We start from the raw sequence: 20,171 nt of genomic DNA on the forward strand, positions 1-20,171 counted from the left end.
CTTTGTGTGGGACATCCAAGTCACGGGACGACTGCTTTCCAGTGTATGTACATCGGATTTCCCTGACACTCGACAAGTGTGGAACCGATCACGTCGAAGTTATACACCGCATTAATCGTCTTAATAATTTCTCATAAAAGTAAGTCCTTTGTCTTTCGCATTTACTGTACCGAATATCCGCAAAAATTCGATTTTTTCGAACGCGCTCTCGCTCGTTTATTGTCAGAATAATAATAGAGTTGACATAAGGTCGTATAAATTAGTATCATGTTGCATGACAGATGTGCGATTCTATTCGCGATTTTCGGTTGAATTTTCGTTGCCCGCTGGGAACGCGTTCCTCCCATCGCGATAAGTGACAGCTGACAGATCAGCTCGGATCAGCTGATTGCGGTTAATTCCAAGAGCGCAAACTGTAAAAATTATTTATTCTATAAATTTTAGTCACATTATTTATGAAATATTTATGAATGAAAATGGATGGAAATCGAGGATGTTTTATGCATATCTTTTGTATAGTATAAAGAATTTTTTAATTAATAATAATATGTAAAACTCTAAGACCGCGAATCAATCTATTAACATAATTTAATTTAACATGATTTATTTGTAGTACATCTAGTGAAACAAAAATTCAAAGAAAATATCGATCATATGTCCGAATTCGTAGCAAATTAATATAAAAATGTTTATTTTCCATAATATTCATATTTAATAATGAAATAAATATTATATTTACTATTTAAATTATTAAATCGATAATAATCAGGAAATGTATGCTGATGCTGCATCACAATAGGTCATAGTTCAGTTATGCAGTAATTATTCAAATAGATATGACTGTCTTCATAAAGATAATTTCAACTTACTCTTAAATTTTTAATGCCAAGTCACGATAATTTACTTTTATTACTTAAAAACTACTTTTATCTTAAAACTACTTCGTGACAATTATTTCTTAACGTTGCAGTAAGTGTTCAATAAAATAAATTAATACTTATTCAAGAATTATCCATTCTTATTTACATTATACAAACTGTTAGGACAGATAAGATAGCCATTTGTTGACAATATTGATAAAATATGAAGTGAAATTGAATATAAATGCAATATATATAGACTAGATATCTCATCTGTACAATAGATTAGGAGAAACAGAGAGAGATAGGGCAAAATCAATTTGCATGATGCGGTTGGGAGATTGGCGATTTGTCTGTTCGCTCATAAATGTGTGTGTATGCTAGAATGTCTTCGATAAGACGATAGAATTCTGTTCAAATGACTGTCACTGTGATTACCCTATTATAGGATGTCAATGCTCGTTGTAACGTAACAACTGAATTCGTCATCGCGCACGCAATCGAATCAATTATTGACATCATAGCCTTGAGGAAGGAAATGGCTTCTCAAGGTGATACGAATGCATCAAGATATATACAACATAAATCGAATAGATGGAACCGTGACTTTTAGACGTCTGTGTAGGAAACGTTTCAAAACAGTTCTTCATTTCTCTTTGATGCGTAAAATCTATAAATAATTTTATGTGTAAAATAACATCTTCAATTTCTACTCGTATGTCAATTGCATTATGTACTTTTTTATCAACTAAAAATTGATAGTACAGTATATATTGCATAAACATGCTGCATCATTGTTTTTCCGTAAAGTCTAATTTGATTGACAAGATGCGCATTGCAAGATGCATATATAAAGTGTCTTATAATGTGAAATGGCCTTCAAGTTTTGGCACAATATTTTGACTACTGTTTAGCGCTTCCTGGCAGTATTACAGTTAGCACTTGTAACTTAATAAACAGCACTGTACTGGCAAACCACCCTCAGTTTCGTATATTTCAAGACGAATATATTTTTTCAAGAGAATATCTCCTATAGTCTGAAAAGTTTTAGGTATATTGATATGTATGAAATAAAAATAATTCTTATTATCTTAAGACACAGGAATACTGCAGGAATATTGCAAACTATATTAATGTCTTTTTTCATAAAAGATCTAATTTCATATTTTTTTCAACAGGTGCGGGACCTTGATTCGCAATAATAATGGCACAGAATAGTCCAGCTTCAAAATCCGCTGAACAATTTAAGTACGTATTCTTATATAACATTTTTCTCTCATAGAACAACAAACAATGAACATAGTAAATTAATGTAACAAAATATTCATTTAATAAGAGTTTGTTCTTATTTTTAGGCTTGTACCAAAAATCATAAATGGCGGAATTGCTGGAATTATTGGAGTTTCCGTGGTGTTCCCACTCGATTTAGTTAAAACAAGATTACAGAATCAAGTTATCGGCCCACAGGGCGAACGGATGTATAAATCAATGCAAGTATCTTTATTTAAAAATTATTGGCTACTAGGATATCGATATTATGTACATTAGGAATCAAAAGCGAAAATGTGCCAATTATAAAATAAAAAAAAAAAAAGAAAAACAGCTTCGTAATGTTAATTTGTATAATCCATGTTATTTACTTTAATGTGTGTAACTAGGAAATTTATGATAACCGAGTGTAAATAATTTAATTTTCAGGTTTGACTGTTTTAAAAAGACTTATAAAGCAGAAGGCTATTTTGGAATGTATAAAGGATCCGCTGTAAATATATTGCTGATTACACCAGAGAAGGCCATCAAACTTACTGCCAATGATACATTTAGACATTATCTTTCCCCCGGACTCGGGTATGTTGCACGATATTTTTTAAATTATTAGAGCAATTATTTTTCATGTTATTAGAGAAGTATGAGCTTGCATCCTTTATATGTGTAACATTAACCGGAGCGAAAATTAATTAACGCGAGCTTGGCATGGAAGAGCACATTTTGTTTATATTTTAAAATATTTTAAAATAGTTATAGAGAGAAATAGGCTCCTCTTACAAACTTATAATTAAAAATCCTAAAATAACCCAAAAGGCTGTTAATTATAAATTTAAAGGAAAAAAATTTTTTTCATAATTTTCATTGTTAATAAATAATGGTTATGAACTAATATTCATTAACTATATCATTTTTCAGACTTAAAACATATAATTTTAATGTCTTTAGTAGCGTGCGTAATATTTACTAATTATATCTTTTTTTATTCTTTAGATAATTTATCACTTTTTGTATTACTTTTCTTGTATGTTGTTTGTCACTTAATTATTATACTTTCTGTTGTGATTCTTTTGTAAAAAAAAAAGCCTTAATGTCTGCCATTGTCTTTTCCTCTATAATATATTTAATGCATTTAATATTTCCATGTTTTAAAGGAGGTTATTCAAAGTTTATGGCAAGTAAATCAACATGTGTGTGAAACATATTTTAGGTGATAATATAAACTATTAACTCAATAACATCAAGTTTATGAAATGAGCTTTTCAATGACTTATTTATAAAATTGATAATAATTGAATTTCTACAGAAATATACGATGTAGTATACGATGCTTTCATTCATTTTATAAAGTTAAACATTTATCAAATCGTCATTTGTACAAAATTAATATAACGCAAATAAGTTTACATTTTTGTGTTAAAACTATTGTAAATTTTATAAGTAACATCTTCATTATTTCTTTGTGCACGCACACTTCTGTTTCTAATGAATGAATAGCACATATATATATCTACGTGAAGTCATAGCAAGTATAAATTGCGTCGATAGCAATCGCAGAGTGCGAGAAGCCAAATAGAACTTAATTAAACTAACACAATAGGGAGTAGTACATAGATATGAAAATTTCTATTAGATTCAAAATATGTATCACATCTTATTAGTTCCTTTGTCAAAAACACTAAATTTATATAATTTCTCCAAAAAAATATTGAAAAAGCACCAGATATTTTAATTACTTACTTAAATTGTTTAGTAATTTAAGAAATGCAACAATAGTAAAAATATATTCGTAATTGAAAAGCCCCAAAAACTAATGTATTGTTGTATCGTAGTTTAATCAGCAGAGCATCATATTTTTTTGGCATCATACTCATCTTTGCTATTCTAATAACTACATATTACTGATTTGTGTTGTTAATTGCTTACATTTAACACTGTCTCTTTCTTGTCAATTCCTTTGGAATTGCCCCTTAGTAAGTTTTTAGATATATATATTGTCAGATATATTTGCATTGTTTAAAGAATATTGCAACTCTTTAGTTTTGATCCTAAATTAGGCCAAGCACGTACCTAGAAAAGCTAAAAAACAAAATTGTTGGGCCCTCGCGCTATTATGCCAGAATCTCATGCCATTGTAAAGCATATTGAAATATATCATTCTATACTTCTAGACAACTGAAGCTACCAGTTTGAATATAACTATACCAGTTTGAAATCACTTGGCAAACGGTGCGAGCAACCATAACTAGCTAACCAAGTCACAAGTAATCGACGAAAGCAGGGTAATTTTTGCTTCTTTTTCTTTCTTATAAAATATTTTTTAGAGCAGTTTAAGAGTTGATGATACATCCAAATTTGTACAAATTTAATTAGATTTCATATAGAAATTTAATTTGTCAATTTTTTATTTTAATTAACAATTTTATAAGTTGCATCGTAATTTATCTAATTATCATTTTTGGGTGTCTCTTAAAAATGTTTTTTATATATGTAATAATAATATAGTAATAATTGAATAATTAATTTTGATTATGTACGTCATGCAATTCAAGTTACAAGTAAAATGCGAGTCATTAAGTTATTAATTTGCTGCATTTAAATTTGTTGTCAATGTGTTCTTGATGCTCTGCGATTTATTAGACGCTTGAGATATTGCTTGTCACGCGATCATGCCGTTAACGTTGAATAATCTCCCTTGTATTAGGACTGGCACTCTTTCATAATGATTTCCGAATTAAAGATTAATTTCGTATTGTCGGAGAAAAAAAAAATATAAAGAACCAAATTGTACTTGAAAATTTTAAGAAATTCGAAAAACCGAAAATCAAAATTATTGAACGTAGAAAGTTACTTTGTGTGAGAACACTTTTTTTCTATATGCATCGCATGTATTGTATAAAACAAACTATTTCAATTTATAAAGTCTTGTAATTAGTAAGTACTTAAAACATTTTTTCAAGATAATATTCAGTAACATCTAAATCATTACCTGAATGAATTAGATTATGTTCACAAGATATCAAAATCATTTTTTAAACAGTCGGTCTGTGAATAATCACAATGCATTTAATTGATAAGATAAATTATAATAAAGTGGAATTAGTCAAGTGTAAGATAAAAACAATTTCCCAAAATTTAATAATCTTTTCGGTTTTTCGGAAATTGATCGATTGTGCATGCCAGTCCAGCCATAATCTCGTAAACTGAGATTTTCCTCAACTTTTCCGTGATCCCAGCACTCTGTTAATCTTTGTTGTCCAGACAAAAATTGCCAATAGAACGTGAAATGCTCGCCGGCGGCTTGGCAGGAGCATGCCAAATAATCGTTACCACTCCGATGGAACTGCTCAAAATACAAATGCAAGACGCTGGCAGAGTCGCCATGGCAGCTAAAGAAGGTGATACGATATATTTCAGAGGGTTTTGTTTCTCGCGAATACGCGCGGCTTGTCGAATACAGCGAGACTACATATCTATAAAAATTCTTTCATTGCAATCATCATTATTATCTTTCTTATTTTCTTGCGACTTTATAGACAACAAGGATTGTGCCTGTTCTTGATTCTTTTTAAAATACCGATAAATATTGCCATGTCGACTATACACTATGTAGGATTGAAAATGATTGAATGTGATACCTCGGTCTAGATGCAACGCACGTTGTAAGATAGCCAGAAAATCAAATTAGAGATGTAGCTAATTTGATTTTCCACAATCTTTTCATGTATAAAAAAAATAATAGTAATACTAAATATAGAAAATAAGATAATCTCACCATAAAATTTCTTCGACATGCGAGGTCTTCAAAAAATTGTGTCCCAATTTCAAGACTATTATACTTTTATTGTAGAAATTGTATCGTTCTTTATTGTTGCAGCGGGTAAAGCAGTGCCGAAGGTATCTGCTTGGTCATTAACGGTGAATCTACTTAAGAAACGAGGTATACTTGGGCTGTATCAGGGAACCGGCGCCACGGCACTCAGAGATGTTACGTTTTCCGTTATTTATTTTCCTCTATTCGCCAGGTTGAACGATCTCGGCCCGAAGCGAGAAGACGGTTCATGTAAGCGTAATTTTTATGCTGTCAGATACGCCATCGATTCTAAACAAGAAAAATTAATTAATACTCGTTTCATTAGCTGTATTCTGGTGTTCATTCCTTGCCGGATGCGTTGCCGGTTCAACGGGCGCAATAATGGTGAATCCATTCGACGTAATCAAAACTAGATTGCAAGCTATCAAAAAAGCACCTGGTGAACCGACGTACAACGGAGTATTAGACTGTATAACGTGAGTATAGTCAAATGTTTATGTCATCGTCAAATTTATCTTCAAGATTATTTATCGTGGATCGTAAATTCCCATACGTTTACGAGATCACGAGTGTTGTAGCAAAAAAGATAATAAAATATTCTGCAATAATTATACTCTTAACTTGTAGGAAGACATTTACAAACGAGGGACCGAGAGCGTTCTTCAAAGGCGGTGCTTGCCGAATGATCGTCATAGCGCCGTTGTTTGGAATTGCGCAAACCGTCTATTATCTCGGCGTAGCCGAGTGGCTGATGGGATTGCAGTGAAATCGCCATATCTTGCCGATTCGTGCCATTCAAATGCTCTGGGAAACTGACAATAATTGCTGTAGATGTAGTATTTTGGCTTGAAGATGCCCGTCGCGCTATAAAAAAATATCATTGTTAGATGGAATCTTGCGATCTCGTCTATGTGTAAGAGAAAGTAAGAGAATGTGTATTAATTGCCGTAATTCTCGCAGGTCGCGAATTATAATGGATTCATAGTTGAATGAGATATATATAATCCCATCTTTCATGTTCCCGTAAAGTGCATTAAAGTTATTAATCAAATACGACGGAATCATTGCGTACGTTCGCCTTACGCATTGTGTTCTTTCAATGTCAAATTTATATCTTGCGTTGATAAATTTGTTGAAAAATTGAGCCAGTTTAAGAGAACAATTATAACTTGGAATAAGTTTCCAGTAGTACTACGTGCTGTATTCAGTACTTGAATTATTGCATTTTTCAATGTAATAATGACTATCTTCCTCGAGTTTTATAGAATATATATTGCGCAAGAAATCCTCTTCACATATTACTATTCATCAACAGATCTACGATATACGTACACTGGGATGTTATATCTACCAGACTAGCCAGTTAAATAGTCAATTATATATGTATAAAGACTCTTTAAGCAGATTTATCGTGATATTTTTTTAAACAGTTTAATTTAGAATGAAATAATAGAATATTTTGTTAAAGCTCATATTTTGGTTACCTAATTTTCTTAATTTTTATTTTATTACATCAAGAGAGAAGAATGTAATCTCTTTATGGCTATGTGTAATATAATAAAAGTATTACAAATTCTTTAAAGCAAACCTGTTGTCTTTTTTCTCATTCACCTCTTCTATATTTTTCATCCCTTCTATTTTCTTACTCCTTTTGTAGCATCGCTCTTTGCATACTTCAATTGCAGGCTGCAATCTCTTTCACGCATTAAACTGTGATTTGAAAAAAAGATTATTATATAAATGGGAGATAAAAGATAACACAAATAAATTAATCAATAAGCTTTAAAAACATTAATTAATTATTTAGGAATTAAACATACATTGTCTTTCACAATTGTATAAAGACATTTGATTTATTCCTGTATAAAAAAATTTCTGATACTAGGTATTATTATTTGAATTCCAGATTTTGTCGTTTTTAAATTGTCATGTAAATATCGCATATATACATTCGTCTTTACACAAATGTATAAGAACTTGCAATACTCTGTAGCCTTGCTACGGAGATATAAATTATATGTCAATTACTACATATCAATGTTTAAATTTAATACTTATGGCCATTAAAATAATCAAATTTTACTATTTACTAATTCTACTTAATACTTATAACATATATATATATATATACGTAATTTCGTTTAATATACCAGTTGTAACATATTATGCTGTTGTACCTTGTTAACAGTAATATAATGTTTACGCATTAACTCGTCATATAAGATTGGTATATAATGGCGGAGACTACTTATGTATCTAATAATTATAAAATCTAACTACATTAATATCTAACTTATATTAATACAGACTCCTTATATAAAAATTTAACTTAATTTTAAGAATATCTAAAAAGTCTAATAAGGCCATTTGGTTTACTAATAATATTAATGACAGCAATATGATTTATAATAAATAATTGTGAGCGCACTTGATTGAAAAAGAAGGACATTCTTTTCGAGTTCTTCAGAGCAACAATTAATCTTTAAGTTTTTTCAGAGAGTCAATATGTTTTTCTTTTGTGTTTCGCATATAAGAATCACATGTAGCAAAATTTATTTTTTTTTTACAATTTCTATTTATTTATAGAGAAATTGTAAAAATTGCACTTTTAACATTTATTTTATTTGTATTTTTCTTGGGAAATTAAAAAAGATCCTCTCTTTTTCTCTCTATATGATTTTTTCAATTATGTTATTATATTCATCTTACTGTATAAACTATATGTATCTCTATATTTTTCTTATTCAGTTTCTTATTCAATTTTCAAAAAAAGTAATCTAGTCCATCAAAAAACTTGAAACTGGGTACACTCGTATAAATAACAATAAAGAGTTTTGTGTATCGATCATTATCACATACGTCAAGAATATATAAATGCATTGTCATACGACAAATCCCAAATACTATAATTGTCTGCTTAAAAAAACAAGCTAAATATCCTAAATTGTTAAATCAATGGCAATGGCAATATGTTAATGTTCCACGAAATGTGACTTTAATAAAATTGTATAAAATTACTTTCTTATCAATATGGCGTTTATCATATTTTTAATATAGAAGCGGAAAATTATATGACTATAATATAACTGTACAGATTTTATCTCGTGTATAAAAGCGTGAGTATTGTTACGTTACATTGCACTTATAAAAAAATTGCTCTCTCTCTCTTTAAGAATCTTTCTATATTATTCTTATTAAATACATGCACGATTTATTAAAAAATTATTGAAAAATTTCTTACGTACATATCGATAACAACAATCTTTATCATTATTTTTGCTCTAAATAAAAAATTCTATAAAATCTTATAATACAGTTAAAATTTGTTCTTTGTGTATGTGTAAAATATCTAACATAGCATCATTTTTTTGTAAAGTTATAAAAATCTATTGATGCTATTACATCTAAAGATTCTTACATAAATGAAAAATAGGGTTTTTTTGAAAGGCATAATGTCTTCATAATATCATATCTTAAATGTAACTTTGTTTTTGTCTATGTCTATGACATTGCACGATTTTTCTGCGTTCCGATAGAAATTTGTTATAATTCATCCTAATATAATAAGTCTTGCATCGAGGTACACATTAACTGCAACACACAATAATATTTTTATAAGCTTACTTGTCGAGACAGAAAAAAGGATTTCCATGATCGAAATATTGCACAAATATAAAGAAAAATATATTTACATATATCGTATATATAATATTTTTAATTAACAGGAAAACTTTTTGACCAATTTTCCTATAAAAACTACAAAAAATTTATAATGCACTTTTAAAAATATTAGTGTCCAGAAATGTCTGTGCAGTTAAGGTTGATAAGATTAATCTTTTCAAATTTAAAAAAAAAAAAAAAAAAAATCACTACTCCGTATCGATAAGATTCTTTACCACTCACCTCATATTATAATGATGAACCGGCTTTCGATAGAGTTCGAAAGCGCTTCCCCTCTGCTCTCGGCTACCAGCCAGATCTAGAGCGCTGGGTTCTCTATTGTGCCCAGAATTGGCAGATGGATAAACCGAGCTCGCGGGACCATGGGGATTATTACCGTGCATGTACCCATTGTGATTTGTGCTGTTCCGGTTATGCGTCAATCCGAGACTGATTTGGCCGGCACTGTTGCTGTGAGAATGCGCGGTAGTCACAGGTGGACTGGAGTGAGAGTGCGCGTGACTGTGGCTAAGGCTGTGGCTGTGCGTCGGTGTCGCGAGATGACTTAGATTGTGGTGCGAATTCACGAGATTGCCTTCATTGTAACGGCCGGGCGGCGGAATGTTGTAGTAATACTGGCCGCTGTTACGCTGAACATTACTTTCTACCTGAATGAAGATAAAGACGCATAATGTTACATACATCCGGAGCGCGTACGCATGGGAAAGAAGTAATCTTTGTAGAGTTATCTGCATTTATAATATAATTACCCCATTATGTACATGCGATGTGGCAATGGAATAACTCTTTGAGTGTTGATACGAATTATTCCCATCATTACCGTTGTTCTCCGTTGTTTGTCCAAGCGATGCTTGAGGCGGTCTATAATTTTTTGGTTTCGGGGGCGGAACTGGTTTGTAGGTGCCTCCCGGTTTATTTTGCGGCATTGGTATCGATTTGTAATCGGTGGATCGGCTATAATACATAAAAAGTGATAATTTTATACTTGTATACTTTATAATTTATGTGTGAATGTTGGTAAAAGGAAAGCTTGAAAAGAAAAAGATTGACATTTAAAATAAGTTACGCATTAATTATATATAAAATATACTTTACAAAAAAGTAATTTAAAAAAAACAAGAAAAAATTGTAGCATTATCTTTTACAGAAAAAAAATATATAAGTAATATAAATATAGAATTTTCTATTTTAGCTTTAAACGTGATTAGCAATTTATAAATATAATATTTTTCTATATATTTCCACACATTTATATATGTTATTGATTACATACCTATATTTAGCATAATCGGTTCGCGTTTGAGCGTCGTGCGTAGAAATGGGCTGAACCTGAGATCTAGTGAATCTATATTGATCGGGTGCTCTCACGGACATGTTGCTACTCTTGAGATCATCAGGTACATTCGGGCCCAAACGACCTGTCGATGTGTTTAAATTCACCGCCCCATAATTCGCATTTCCATTGGTATTGTTGTATGAATCGTACGAGGACATGCTGTCGTAACTTCCCTATACATGCAAACAAACGTATTTTGCGATCAAACAACTTACGATCTTTTAATTACAACATATAGATATCTGCATATTTTATTAAAAATATTAATGCGTATATCTCTTAATTTTCTTTAAAAAGCTTATTTTTTATATTTATATTTTCCAATCATATAATTATTAAAATGATTTAACAAAAAAAGAGGAATCGACGCTTACCGCTTTCGGCTGCGCCCGTTCAAGAGACGATGTGGCATTTGCTTTGTGAGGAGTCGCATTGATATAATTTCCTACATCCAGAACCGAGTCAATTTTGTTCACTCCTAAACGTTCCTGAGCAGATCGTCCTATCGTTCCCCGCGGTGTTTGATTACTCGGCTTTACGTTTCGATCAACTCGCGGCGGTAGATCCGGAGGGCTGTGAGGAGATCTAGGTTCGAAAGAACTACCCAGATATTCCGGCGAACCGGACTGATTGCTCATTTGACCGGACAAGGAGAAACCGTACTTGCTGTCTCCTATCCCTTGAGATCTTCTTTTTTGCTGCTCAAACGATTGCTGCGGATAAACATATCAATTAATTATACGCAATAATTATCGCTTGCAATATAATCTGAAAAAATTAATTCTATTTTCAATCATTAAATTTTAATCAATCTGCTGAAAACTAATTCATACATTTAAAAAAAATTGAAAAAGATACTTTAAGTTTGCACTAATATTTTATAGCTCTAATTCTTTAAAAAGTTGAAACAAAAGCTTATTTAACGAGACATTATATATTCTTATCTGTGTAAATTAATTTCAAGTTGCATAAATTGCTTTCTTTGTATCTAAAAGCCTAAATTACCTGATAATTTGTCGAGTACGGTGGCGGCGCAGTGGTGTCATCCTGAGTAGCAATACTGGGGTCAGAACTGCTCTTTAGCCGCGACGGTGGACCCAAAGTGCCAGGAATAGCGGGTGCCGGGCTCAATTCCAAATCGCTCTCTGGGGAGGAAGCGTAGGAGAGGCGAGAAGTCATCGGGAATAGGAAGTCATCCGAGAGGGCTTCTTCCGGCTACGAGCGCAGACCACAGAGATGACAGGACACAACGTTACGCAAACGATACATAAGTACGTGAATTAATTATGGCACAATGTATTTGTGTTATTTGCTTATGTGTATATGTAATGTAACGAGATAAAACATGTTTACGATCAATAAAAAATGCAATGGATGAATTATTATATAAATAATTGTGTACTTATTAAAAGAATATTATAAATTAATAAATGATTTACGAAGAAGAAGCAAAATGTAGGAATAAGTATCGGCATTTAAAGACATACAAAACACATATTGAAAATTAATGTCGTGTAAAATTCGCCCAAGCAATCTTTTCGAAGATAACGACAAGTTTTCAAAAATTTTTTTTTATATAGACTGTAAAAAATTCTTTTTTAATTACCTTGCTTGAGAAAATATTTGCAAATTTCAATTGCAACAAATTGGAAAAAGAAAAACTTGTATTTTTATCATATTTTTTCAAAGTCTTATTGCTAGTGCTATTTGTAACATGGCAGAATGATAAAAACCTCCGAATTTTTCCTTTTCTTTTTTGTTATAATTAAACTACAAAAATATTTTTTTTTATGCATCAATTATTAAAACTGTAATTTGCTAAATTGATAATTTTGAAGAGAGAAAATAGAGATTACAGATAAATATAAAATCATGCAAACTAAAGAAAAGCACGTACCGAGCATGCAGTATTAATCCTTTAATTACTTTAAGTATTATTCATCTGCAATTTGCATGCAGCAGCCGACTGTTTGCGTTCGATTAATTTAATTCTTATATACGCAATGTTGTCCATGATGGAAAAGTATTATAGATCAATAATATATAATCTTCTAAATTTCGTAGTTAAAGGATTAAAAGCAAGAACTTATATATAGCCGAAAAATTGCTCACGGATGACATTTGAGTTGAAAGGCGGAAGTGGTGGAAGCTTTTCCACATAAGATGTCTGTATTGAGGGCTGATGATGTGACAAGAGCACGTCGTGATTCTTATTCTCGTCGTAATATACGTTATTGTTGGAAAACGGAGGAGGTGGAAGGGCGGGAGGTGGAGTATGAGCGTGTACAGATAGATGCGACAAGTCCCACACCGTGTATTGACTATATATCGACTATAACGAACAGAATCGCCGTACAATTTTGTGTATATACGAGCAATAAAGAGAAATCGTGATATTCGTGAGAAAGGTGTAAAAACAGAAGAAAGGAAAAGTCAAAAACCATCCCGATAAGTGTATTTCTTTTAGTTGGAGACTTTCTTCTCGACTTTTTATTTGAAGAATAAAACAAAGTAAAATAATATACGCGCATTATGAGAAGGCACAAGATTCAGTATGTAAAATCGATTACTCGTCTACCTTGGTTTGACTCATCCATAGCAAGCCTTGCTGCTGGCGATCGATGAGCTCTCTGAGCTTCCGATACCAAGCTTCCGGCGCATTGAGTGTAATCACCGCGCTAAACACGTGTCCCCAGATTTTATCGAGCTTCTGACATTGCTCCAGAAGCTTCTTACTACTCTTATGCGCTGATCTGTAATTATACGTCGCGTATAGAATACAGCGATAAAATTGCAATATTATCATGCTGCATCGCTCTTACTTTGGTATGCCAGCTCTCATCTCTTTGATAACTTGCTTCGTCTCGGCCTTCAGAAAGATAACAATCGGATAAAACTGGGCGTAATTTAAGCGATCCACGGCATTCGGAGTAATGTCCAATAACGCATGTTTGTTCCTCTCCATTACCTCTCTGATAGCGCTTAGACGAATGATGCCGGACGTTTTATTCTTTCCCGTGCCATCTTCCATTTGGCTTTCCATTTCTACAACATTAAATATCCAATCATTAGTAATTTGCTTCGAACGTGTATATCACATGGCAAAGATAAAGATGATAAAAATAAGCAGGGAACAGATAAATATATTTACTTACGTGGCGAGGTGAATTTATCAGGGAAATCTTTGAGAAGTTTTTCCCTAGCGAGATCGGCTACGGGCCCAAAGAGAACAACGGGCCTAATAAATCCGGGATGTCGTAAGATTACGCGCTCGTAAGCTGGAAACTTACTGACGCTATCGGAGAACACTACATCGTCCCAATGATCCTAAAATACATATGAAAGAAACATGAAAATTTATCTAATCTACCTATTAAGATAAGTAAATTAGTTCTTTCGATTTAATATTTATAACACGATATCAAAAGACACAATGTTTTAAAAAAAAGTATATAATATTATGTAAGATATATATATATATATATATATATATATATATATATATAAACAAGAAAATTACATTCGTACCCTTCCTAAGGACTTCGAACGTCTATGGCTATTTCTTCTTCTTCTAAAGAAGCTACCTCTGCTTTCGCTGGCACTCATCTCCTTCTTCGTCGCGTTAAATTGCGCGGTTGCAAGCTCCTCAGCGCGGGCTTTGTTAGGTATAATACCCTTCTGTACCTCCTGGTTGTTTCGTCCAATTCGGAAAACCTGCCAGGATCCTACGACACCGTTATGAAGGGTGTCCACCACGTGGAAGACATCTCCGCTGCGAAAACTCATTTCACTTTTCTGCGGTTGCTCGTAATGAAAATGAGTCCTACGCAAAAATACACATCAACTGTAATCGTCTTTCACGAGCTAGTAAAGTTAACGTTAATTGGACTTAATTATATATGCCTTTTTAATTGTTGATATAATTAATATTCGAAGATTATAGAATAATTTGTCATGTGTAAGTGTGTACTTACTTTATATGGAAGGAGTCGCCTCTGCCGGATGCAATGATCTGATCGTACTCTTGACGTCGATGTTGCACGATAAGATCGATCTGCTCTTGCAAGCTAAGAAGAAACAGCACAGCCTCCTCTCTCGTCACTCCTTTCATATCCATATCATTTATCTGCGACAATTTTATATATGTAATCACATATTACGATATCTATTCATAAAAATCTAATTCTTTTTTTCTAAAATCTGCACAACTTTTGAATCTTGAGCAAACTATTATCTTAATATATGTTCCTGTATGTACTTTCCTTTAATAAAATATATTTAATTTAGGATTACTATTCCAAAATGAAATAAATTTTTTAATTGAGATAAAAACAAATCTATTGTTAAACCTATTATCGATAGTATTTTATTTATATTTCTGAATGTCTTAATGGATTCTAATTTGTCTAAATGTAAAATAAATTTTGATGTATACTTGATATAAATTGAATAACTGACCTTTAAAATTTTATCTCCTGGCTGAAGACCCTGAAGAGACGCAGGACTTGCCGGTTGAACTGCAGTTACAAAGACCCCAGTTTCATTGCCACCACTTAATCTCACCCCTACAGATCCTTCCTTTTGGAAAGTAATAAACCGAGGATCCGGCCTGTAAATATTAAAAGAAGCATTGCATACGAGATAGTACTGATCGACTAAAAAAAAAAATTTAACGATACTTTAATCAACTTACATGGGCTGCTTCGTTCGCGGTGAAACCGAATCTTCATCATACAGTTGTCTGCGCGTACTATAATAATCTATAAAAGAAAGCAACATGTTAATAAAACCTTAATAAAATCTTGATTTTTATAAAAAGATGACCAATAGATGAAAACTACAAATAAAATTTTCAAGAAAATAACACTCAATAAAATTCTCGATAAAGAAAAATTAACTCAGAATTTAATTGACATAGAAACAATAAATCTATGTATATGTAAATAAAATATACATATATTTATAATTTCATTTATTACACAACTTTCACTACTTGAGGATATGATAAATAATTAATCAAAAATCAAAAATATTTGTATCGCGCAACATGTACCTTCCGGTCTGGGCGGAGGTGGCCTAGGTGGATCTACGGTGGGTGTAGCCGGTAGATCCAGTTGACTCAGAGACACGTCCATCAGCGGACCTCGTGAACGACCCCTCGGCACGAGATTACTCTTGTCATCCAAGGGTTGCCTCGTAGGTGGTGGAACGTATAAGTTCTGACTACTGTAACTCGCACCCGATAGGTATTCACCGCTATCTCCTTTACCTTGCTGCTGTACGTGGCAACACGAGCTGTCTCGCGTAATTACAATCGAAAGCCTGTCTTTGCACTGATCCATCAGCTTTCTAGCTTCCTTCAGACTCATATTATCAGCAGCAACGCTGCCTATTCGGGTTAACACGTCCCCGGTTTTCACTCCGATATTTTCTCGCGTAACCTCCTTTACGTACAATCGACATCCCAGTACCATTCCGAAGTCTAGAAATCGAGGTAATATCATTGTTGCATATCTGGTTTTACGGCAGAAATAAACAAAGATGAAAGAGAAGGAAAATAACAAATCAGAATATGAAAATTAGATTAAAGAATTAAATTTTAAATTATTTGTTCTAAATTCTATAAATTAAATTTTAATTATAAGTTGAATTAATTTAATTGTGTGTGTTTTCTCCCTCTCTCTAAAGTTAGATGTCGGCAGTTGAATGTCGGACATTGTTCGAGCTTTTGGTCATTGTGCGACTGTTACGCGGTGTTCTAATTATACGTACCGTCCTTTTTATTGTTTCGCGTGAGCGTAAGTCGATGACTCTGGGGTGCAACGCTGCCTAAACAACCGGGTGAATTTGAAAAGGCTCTTCGTTTAACAACCAACAAAACGGTAGAACCGGAATCCCGCAGGACCCGCACAGCAGCCCCATAATCGGCGCCTTCCAATGATACCCCATTAGCGGAGATGATACGGTCGTTAACTCTGTGTGTGTAAATCGGATAATAATTTTACTCATTATATCAAATTAAAATAACAGCTTGAAATCAACAAAAAATTGAAATTATAAAAAAATATAATAATACGAAAATTGGAAATGTATTCTTTTTAATTCTCTACGTATAATGCTGATACTTTGTCAAAAATTGAAAGTTTATCGTAATAAGAAAATACATCATGTGTGTTTTTATTATAAAAGAGAAGAAATATGTGTATGTGCTTCGTGCTTCTACCAAATATTGGACATTAAAAAAGAATTAATTTTACTTGTATGATAAACTTACTGTAATTTTCCTTCAGCTGGGCCGGCTTTGAGCACATCGGAGATTGCGATCGCTGGATCACCATTAGTAAAGTGAGGATTATCGCGACCTCCTGACACAGCTATACCAAAGCCGTAACCGGGAACTCTGGTGACGGTAACGTGATGAATCTCCCATCCTCTGTCTCCAGTCTAAAATTCAAAACAAAACAATTATGACAATGTTTAAGAATGCAAAAATGTTATCAAACTCATGGAAAAAAAAATCATTGTATAATCTATTATAATAGAATTTTATATAATCAAACTTTCTTCTATCTAGAGATTGTTTCTATTCTATTATATGTATATAAAGCGTTAAATATTATCGGATGCAATTATTCCTCTTTTATCCTTGATTCATTATAAGAATATCATGTCATCGAGACACATTTACATCATTTTCTTACATCATCCTTCAACGATGCCAAGTACAAATATAAAGGCACAGTTATCTATCGTATATTTAAATAAGATAATATTATGCAAATATAAAGAAGAGCACACACGCACATACTATCGTGTCTAGTGACAAATATCTTGCGCAAAAAACGATCTAAAAAGAGTATATCTTAAATATACCTTATCGCAAATAGCGATAATTGAAGATCCTATTTTATCCCGAAAGTTTCTTCAATTTTAAATAAAAGATTAAATAGAATATTAAATTGGATATCTCGTTAAATAGAATATTAAATTGGACAGAGTCCAAAAATTGATAAATATTATAGATATATAATTATAGATATAATAGATTTTTTTCTCAATTATACTATCGATAATATTAACTTAATTAATTATTGAAACGAGAATAAAATTAAACTCTTATTTTCAATAAATGCAAAATTTAATATCGTATGCATCGATAAAAATAGATTAACAGATTTAATTCGCATGTACGGATAATGACACAACGCTTAACCGGCAATTAGAGAGAGAGAGAGAGAGAGAAGACGGGTATCGCTTAATTAAAACTCATAATTCATTTCCTACACACGTGGAAGCGTAATACAATGAAGTAATTATACTCGGCATTCCGCGGTGAACCTCGTGAATTTCCCCCAATTCTCCCGCGGCGTGTTTTCGTCAAAATATGCGCCAACTGAATTAATGATAATCATCACGGGGGTACATTCACTCGCGTCCGACGCGATTAATTGGATTTTTGGGGTGAAACCGGAATAATGAATCTAGCGTATACATTTCGCGTCGTTAAAATCGCGCGAATTTCAAACAATCGTCGCGATGAATTTAGCCGGATGAACTTATAAATCTCACTACGAGAGCACGTGTGTTGGATGTTAGGAGACTACGAGATCCCCCTTCGATGCGAGAAAGCACCGATCGACAGATAATCCGATACCCCCGTATCAAATGGCAGAGTTATCGCCCTAGCGTAGCGAAACTATTTCTGATCCCGTGATTCGATCAGGTATTACATCCTGTCTTGAATAGGTGATTAGGAATAACAACAGCAGCTACATCTCAACAAACACTCTCCCTTTATCCCCTACTTCTCTCTGTCAGATCGTATTAATGCAACGCGATAATAGAAAACAAACGTAATGCATGATGAATCCTTCTGTCAATGAACGGGTACCCGGGTACCAATATACATTAATGAAAAGATGAAAAATTATGACAGAAGGATTAATTTGAACCTTACGATATCTAAATTCTTGACAAATAATACAAATATAAAAATCGAAAGAATTTTATCAACGTGTATATCGTCCATATTTCAAGTACTTTGAAAAAAGCAGAAATCTCGCGCTGAAGTTTATTGAAATTATTCAAGCGACATATGTATATTCGATTTTGAATATTCATATCAGCCCCGAGGATCTCTACCTGACCGTCGAACCCGCCGGTGGAATTGTGGACGGTGCCGTGGGTCGACGAGATGGAGTTCGGCGGGGATCCGGAGTTTCCCACGTGACAGTTGCCTCCGCCACCCCCACCCCCACCTCCCCCTCCTCCTCCACTGCCGCTTCCGCTTCCGCCGCCGATTCCGCCGACGACATTGTTATCGCTCCTGTCCATCCTGCGAAGATCGTAGAGAGGGTGACGTATCTTCCCTTATCCTCTCGCGCGCGTCCAAGAGGACGGGGTCTCTCTCACGGGCCGCTCCCTCGCCGCACACTTCCGCCGATTCGCGATCTGAGATTCCGCATCCCTTCCTCCTCCCCAGAACACTCGCCTTCTCAGGTGAATCAGGCAGGATCGACGTGTCGCAAGCGGCTTCGCCGCAAACGCATTCGTGCAAACCTGTATGCGTATTGCTGATCACGCAATCAATCGGATCGTGGAATTTCTTGCGTAAATGACGATTGCTCCGTCAAAGCGAGAGATCGTCGACCGATGGTTAACACGTGACAAAAGGTGTCGTCCTCCTTTCCTCAAGCTGGTCTCGGTGGTTAAACGAGAAAATGCACGAGACTTTTGCGCATCTATTGTTTGAAAGGCGTGTTGCTTTTCCTCCTTTTCCGTTCGATATTTAAGTACTGTAGCTTCTTAATGCTCTTTGTGTAGAAAGTATAATCTTGAAGAACTGTTGCTCCGGAATCTGTAGAGATCGATTTGTATGTCGCCTTTCTCTGGTTGTTGCTCGCGATATATTCCTGCATATTAACTGTATGATAATCAACTATCAAGACAAACGTTTTCCGCTTTTTAAAATTTGCCTCTGAGATTTTATACTTTGAATTTCCTTCTCTCTTTTTCTCTTATTGTTAGCCTAACACAAATGCATAACACACAAAGGAAAAGAACCCTGGAGGAATAAGACAATTCGTAAAATTCACAGAACAAACCAGCGGGGAGTTTCTTACTGTATGTGAACTGAATAATCTTGCAACCTTAAATCATTTTCTTTTCGGAAAAAAACTTAACACTCTTAACTCGTTGCACGCGAAAACTTCTA

The 20,171-nt window shown here is 33.4% G+C and overlaps 2 protein-coding genes across 12 annotated transcripts in view; one reads left to right on the forward strand and one right to left on the reverse strand.

The window, feature by feature from the left end:
- LOC145946115 (mitochondrial glutamate carrier 1) lies at window positions 1–6,930 on the forward strand. 2 transcript variants are annotated; one of them, XM_083055553.1, is made up of 8 exons: window positions 1–139; window positions 2,039–2,108; window positions 2,216–2,350; window positions 2,559–2,708; window positions 5,388–5,524; window positions 6,004–6,189; window positions 6,266–6,416; window positions 6,568–6,930. In XM_083055553.1, exons 2-8 carry the CDS (start codon window positions 2,065–2,067, stop codon window positions 6,704–6,706), a joined length of 942 nt encoding a protein of 313 aa, XP_082911679.1. In that variant the 5' UTR covers window positions 1–139; window positions 2,039–2,064; the 3' UTR covers window positions 6,707–6,930. The 2 variants fall into 2 exon arrangements, with proteins under 2 accessions (XP_082911679.1, XP_082911680.1); XM_083055554.1 differs by lacking the exon at window positions 1–139 and adding an exon at window positions 1,171–1,411.
- The window catches only part of Pyd (zonula occludens-like protein polychaetoid), a 22,953-nt gene continuing 9,448 nt past the window's right edge, over window positions 6,667–20,171 (reverse strand). For 4 of the 10 annotated variants that reach the window (XM_083055547.1, XM_083055546.1, XM_083055543.1 and 1 more), the window contains exons 2-19: window positions 19,100–19,869; window positions 17,232–17,401; window positions 16,730–16,932; window positions 16,011–16,439; window positions 15,651–15,717; window positions 15,416–15,566; window positions 14,932–15,083; window positions 14,486–14,780; window positions 14,113–14,284; window positions 13,780–14,002; window positions 13,536–13,710; window positions 11,963–12,172; window positions 11,332–11,670; window positions 10,895–11,130; window positions 10,371–10,575; window positions 9,844–10,268; window positions 7,529–7,650; window positions 6,667–6,804 (exon numbers count right to left, since the gene is read on the reverse strand). In XM_083055547.1, coding sequence (XP_082911673.1) covers window positions 7,575–7,650; window positions 9,844–10,268; window positions 10,371–10,575; window positions 10,895–11,130; window positions 11,332–11,670; window positions 11,963–12,172; window positions 13,536–13,710; window positions 13,780–14,002; window positions 14,113–14,284; window positions 14,486–14,780; window positions 14,932–15,083; window positions 15,416–15,566; window positions 15,651–15,717; window positions 16,011–16,439; window positions 16,730–16,932; window positions 17,232–17,401; window positions 19,100–19,291 — 3,720 coding nt within the window. In that variant the 5' untranslated portion in view covers window positions 19,292–19,869 and the 3' untranslated portion in view covers window positions 6,667–6,804; window positions 7,529–7,574. Of the gene's footprint in view, window positions 6,805–7,528; window positions 7,651–9,358; window positions 9,532–9,843; window positions 10,269–10,370; window positions 10,576–10,894; window positions 11,131–11,331; window positions 11,671–11,962; window positions 12,173–13,535; window positions 13,711–13,779; window positions 14,003–14,112; window positions 14,285–14,485; window positions 14,781–14,931; window positions 15,084–15,415; window positions 15,567–15,650; window positions 15,718–16,010; window positions 16,440–16,729; window positions 16,933–17,231; window positions 17,402–19,099; window positions 19,870–20,171 lie in introns of those variants that run through there. The other 6 variants (XM_083055549.1, XM_083055548.1, XM_083055545.1 and 3 more) reach the window with 4 other exon arrangements.

Source organism: Prenolepis imparis, unplaced genomic scaffold (genome assembly GCF_030444845.1).
Source record: "Prenolepis imparis isolate NDT839.2.m4 unplaced genomic scaffold, iyPreImpa1.0 SCAF_15, whole genome shotgun sequence".
In the NCBI taxonomy this organism is placed as follows: Eukaryota; Metazoa; Arthropoda; class Insecta; order Hymenoptera; family Formicidae; genus Prenolepis; species Prenolepis imparis.

What these genes read in the sequence shown, in the direction of transcription:
- LOC145946115 (XM_083055553.1), top strand. Translation starts at nt 2,065, where the DNA reads ATGGCACAGAATAGTCCAGCTTCAAAATCCGCTGAACAATTTAA. An exon ending in GAACGGATGTATAAATCAAT is followed by an intron (nt 2,351 to 2,558) that starts GCAAGTATCTTT and finishes TTTAATTTTCAG; the next exon opens with GTTTGACTGTTTTAAAAAGA. An exon ending in CGCCATGGCAGCTAAAGAAG is followed by an intron (nt 5,525 to 6,003) that starts GTGATACGATAT and finishes TTATTGTTGCAG; the next exon opens with CGGGTAAAGCAGTGCCGAAG.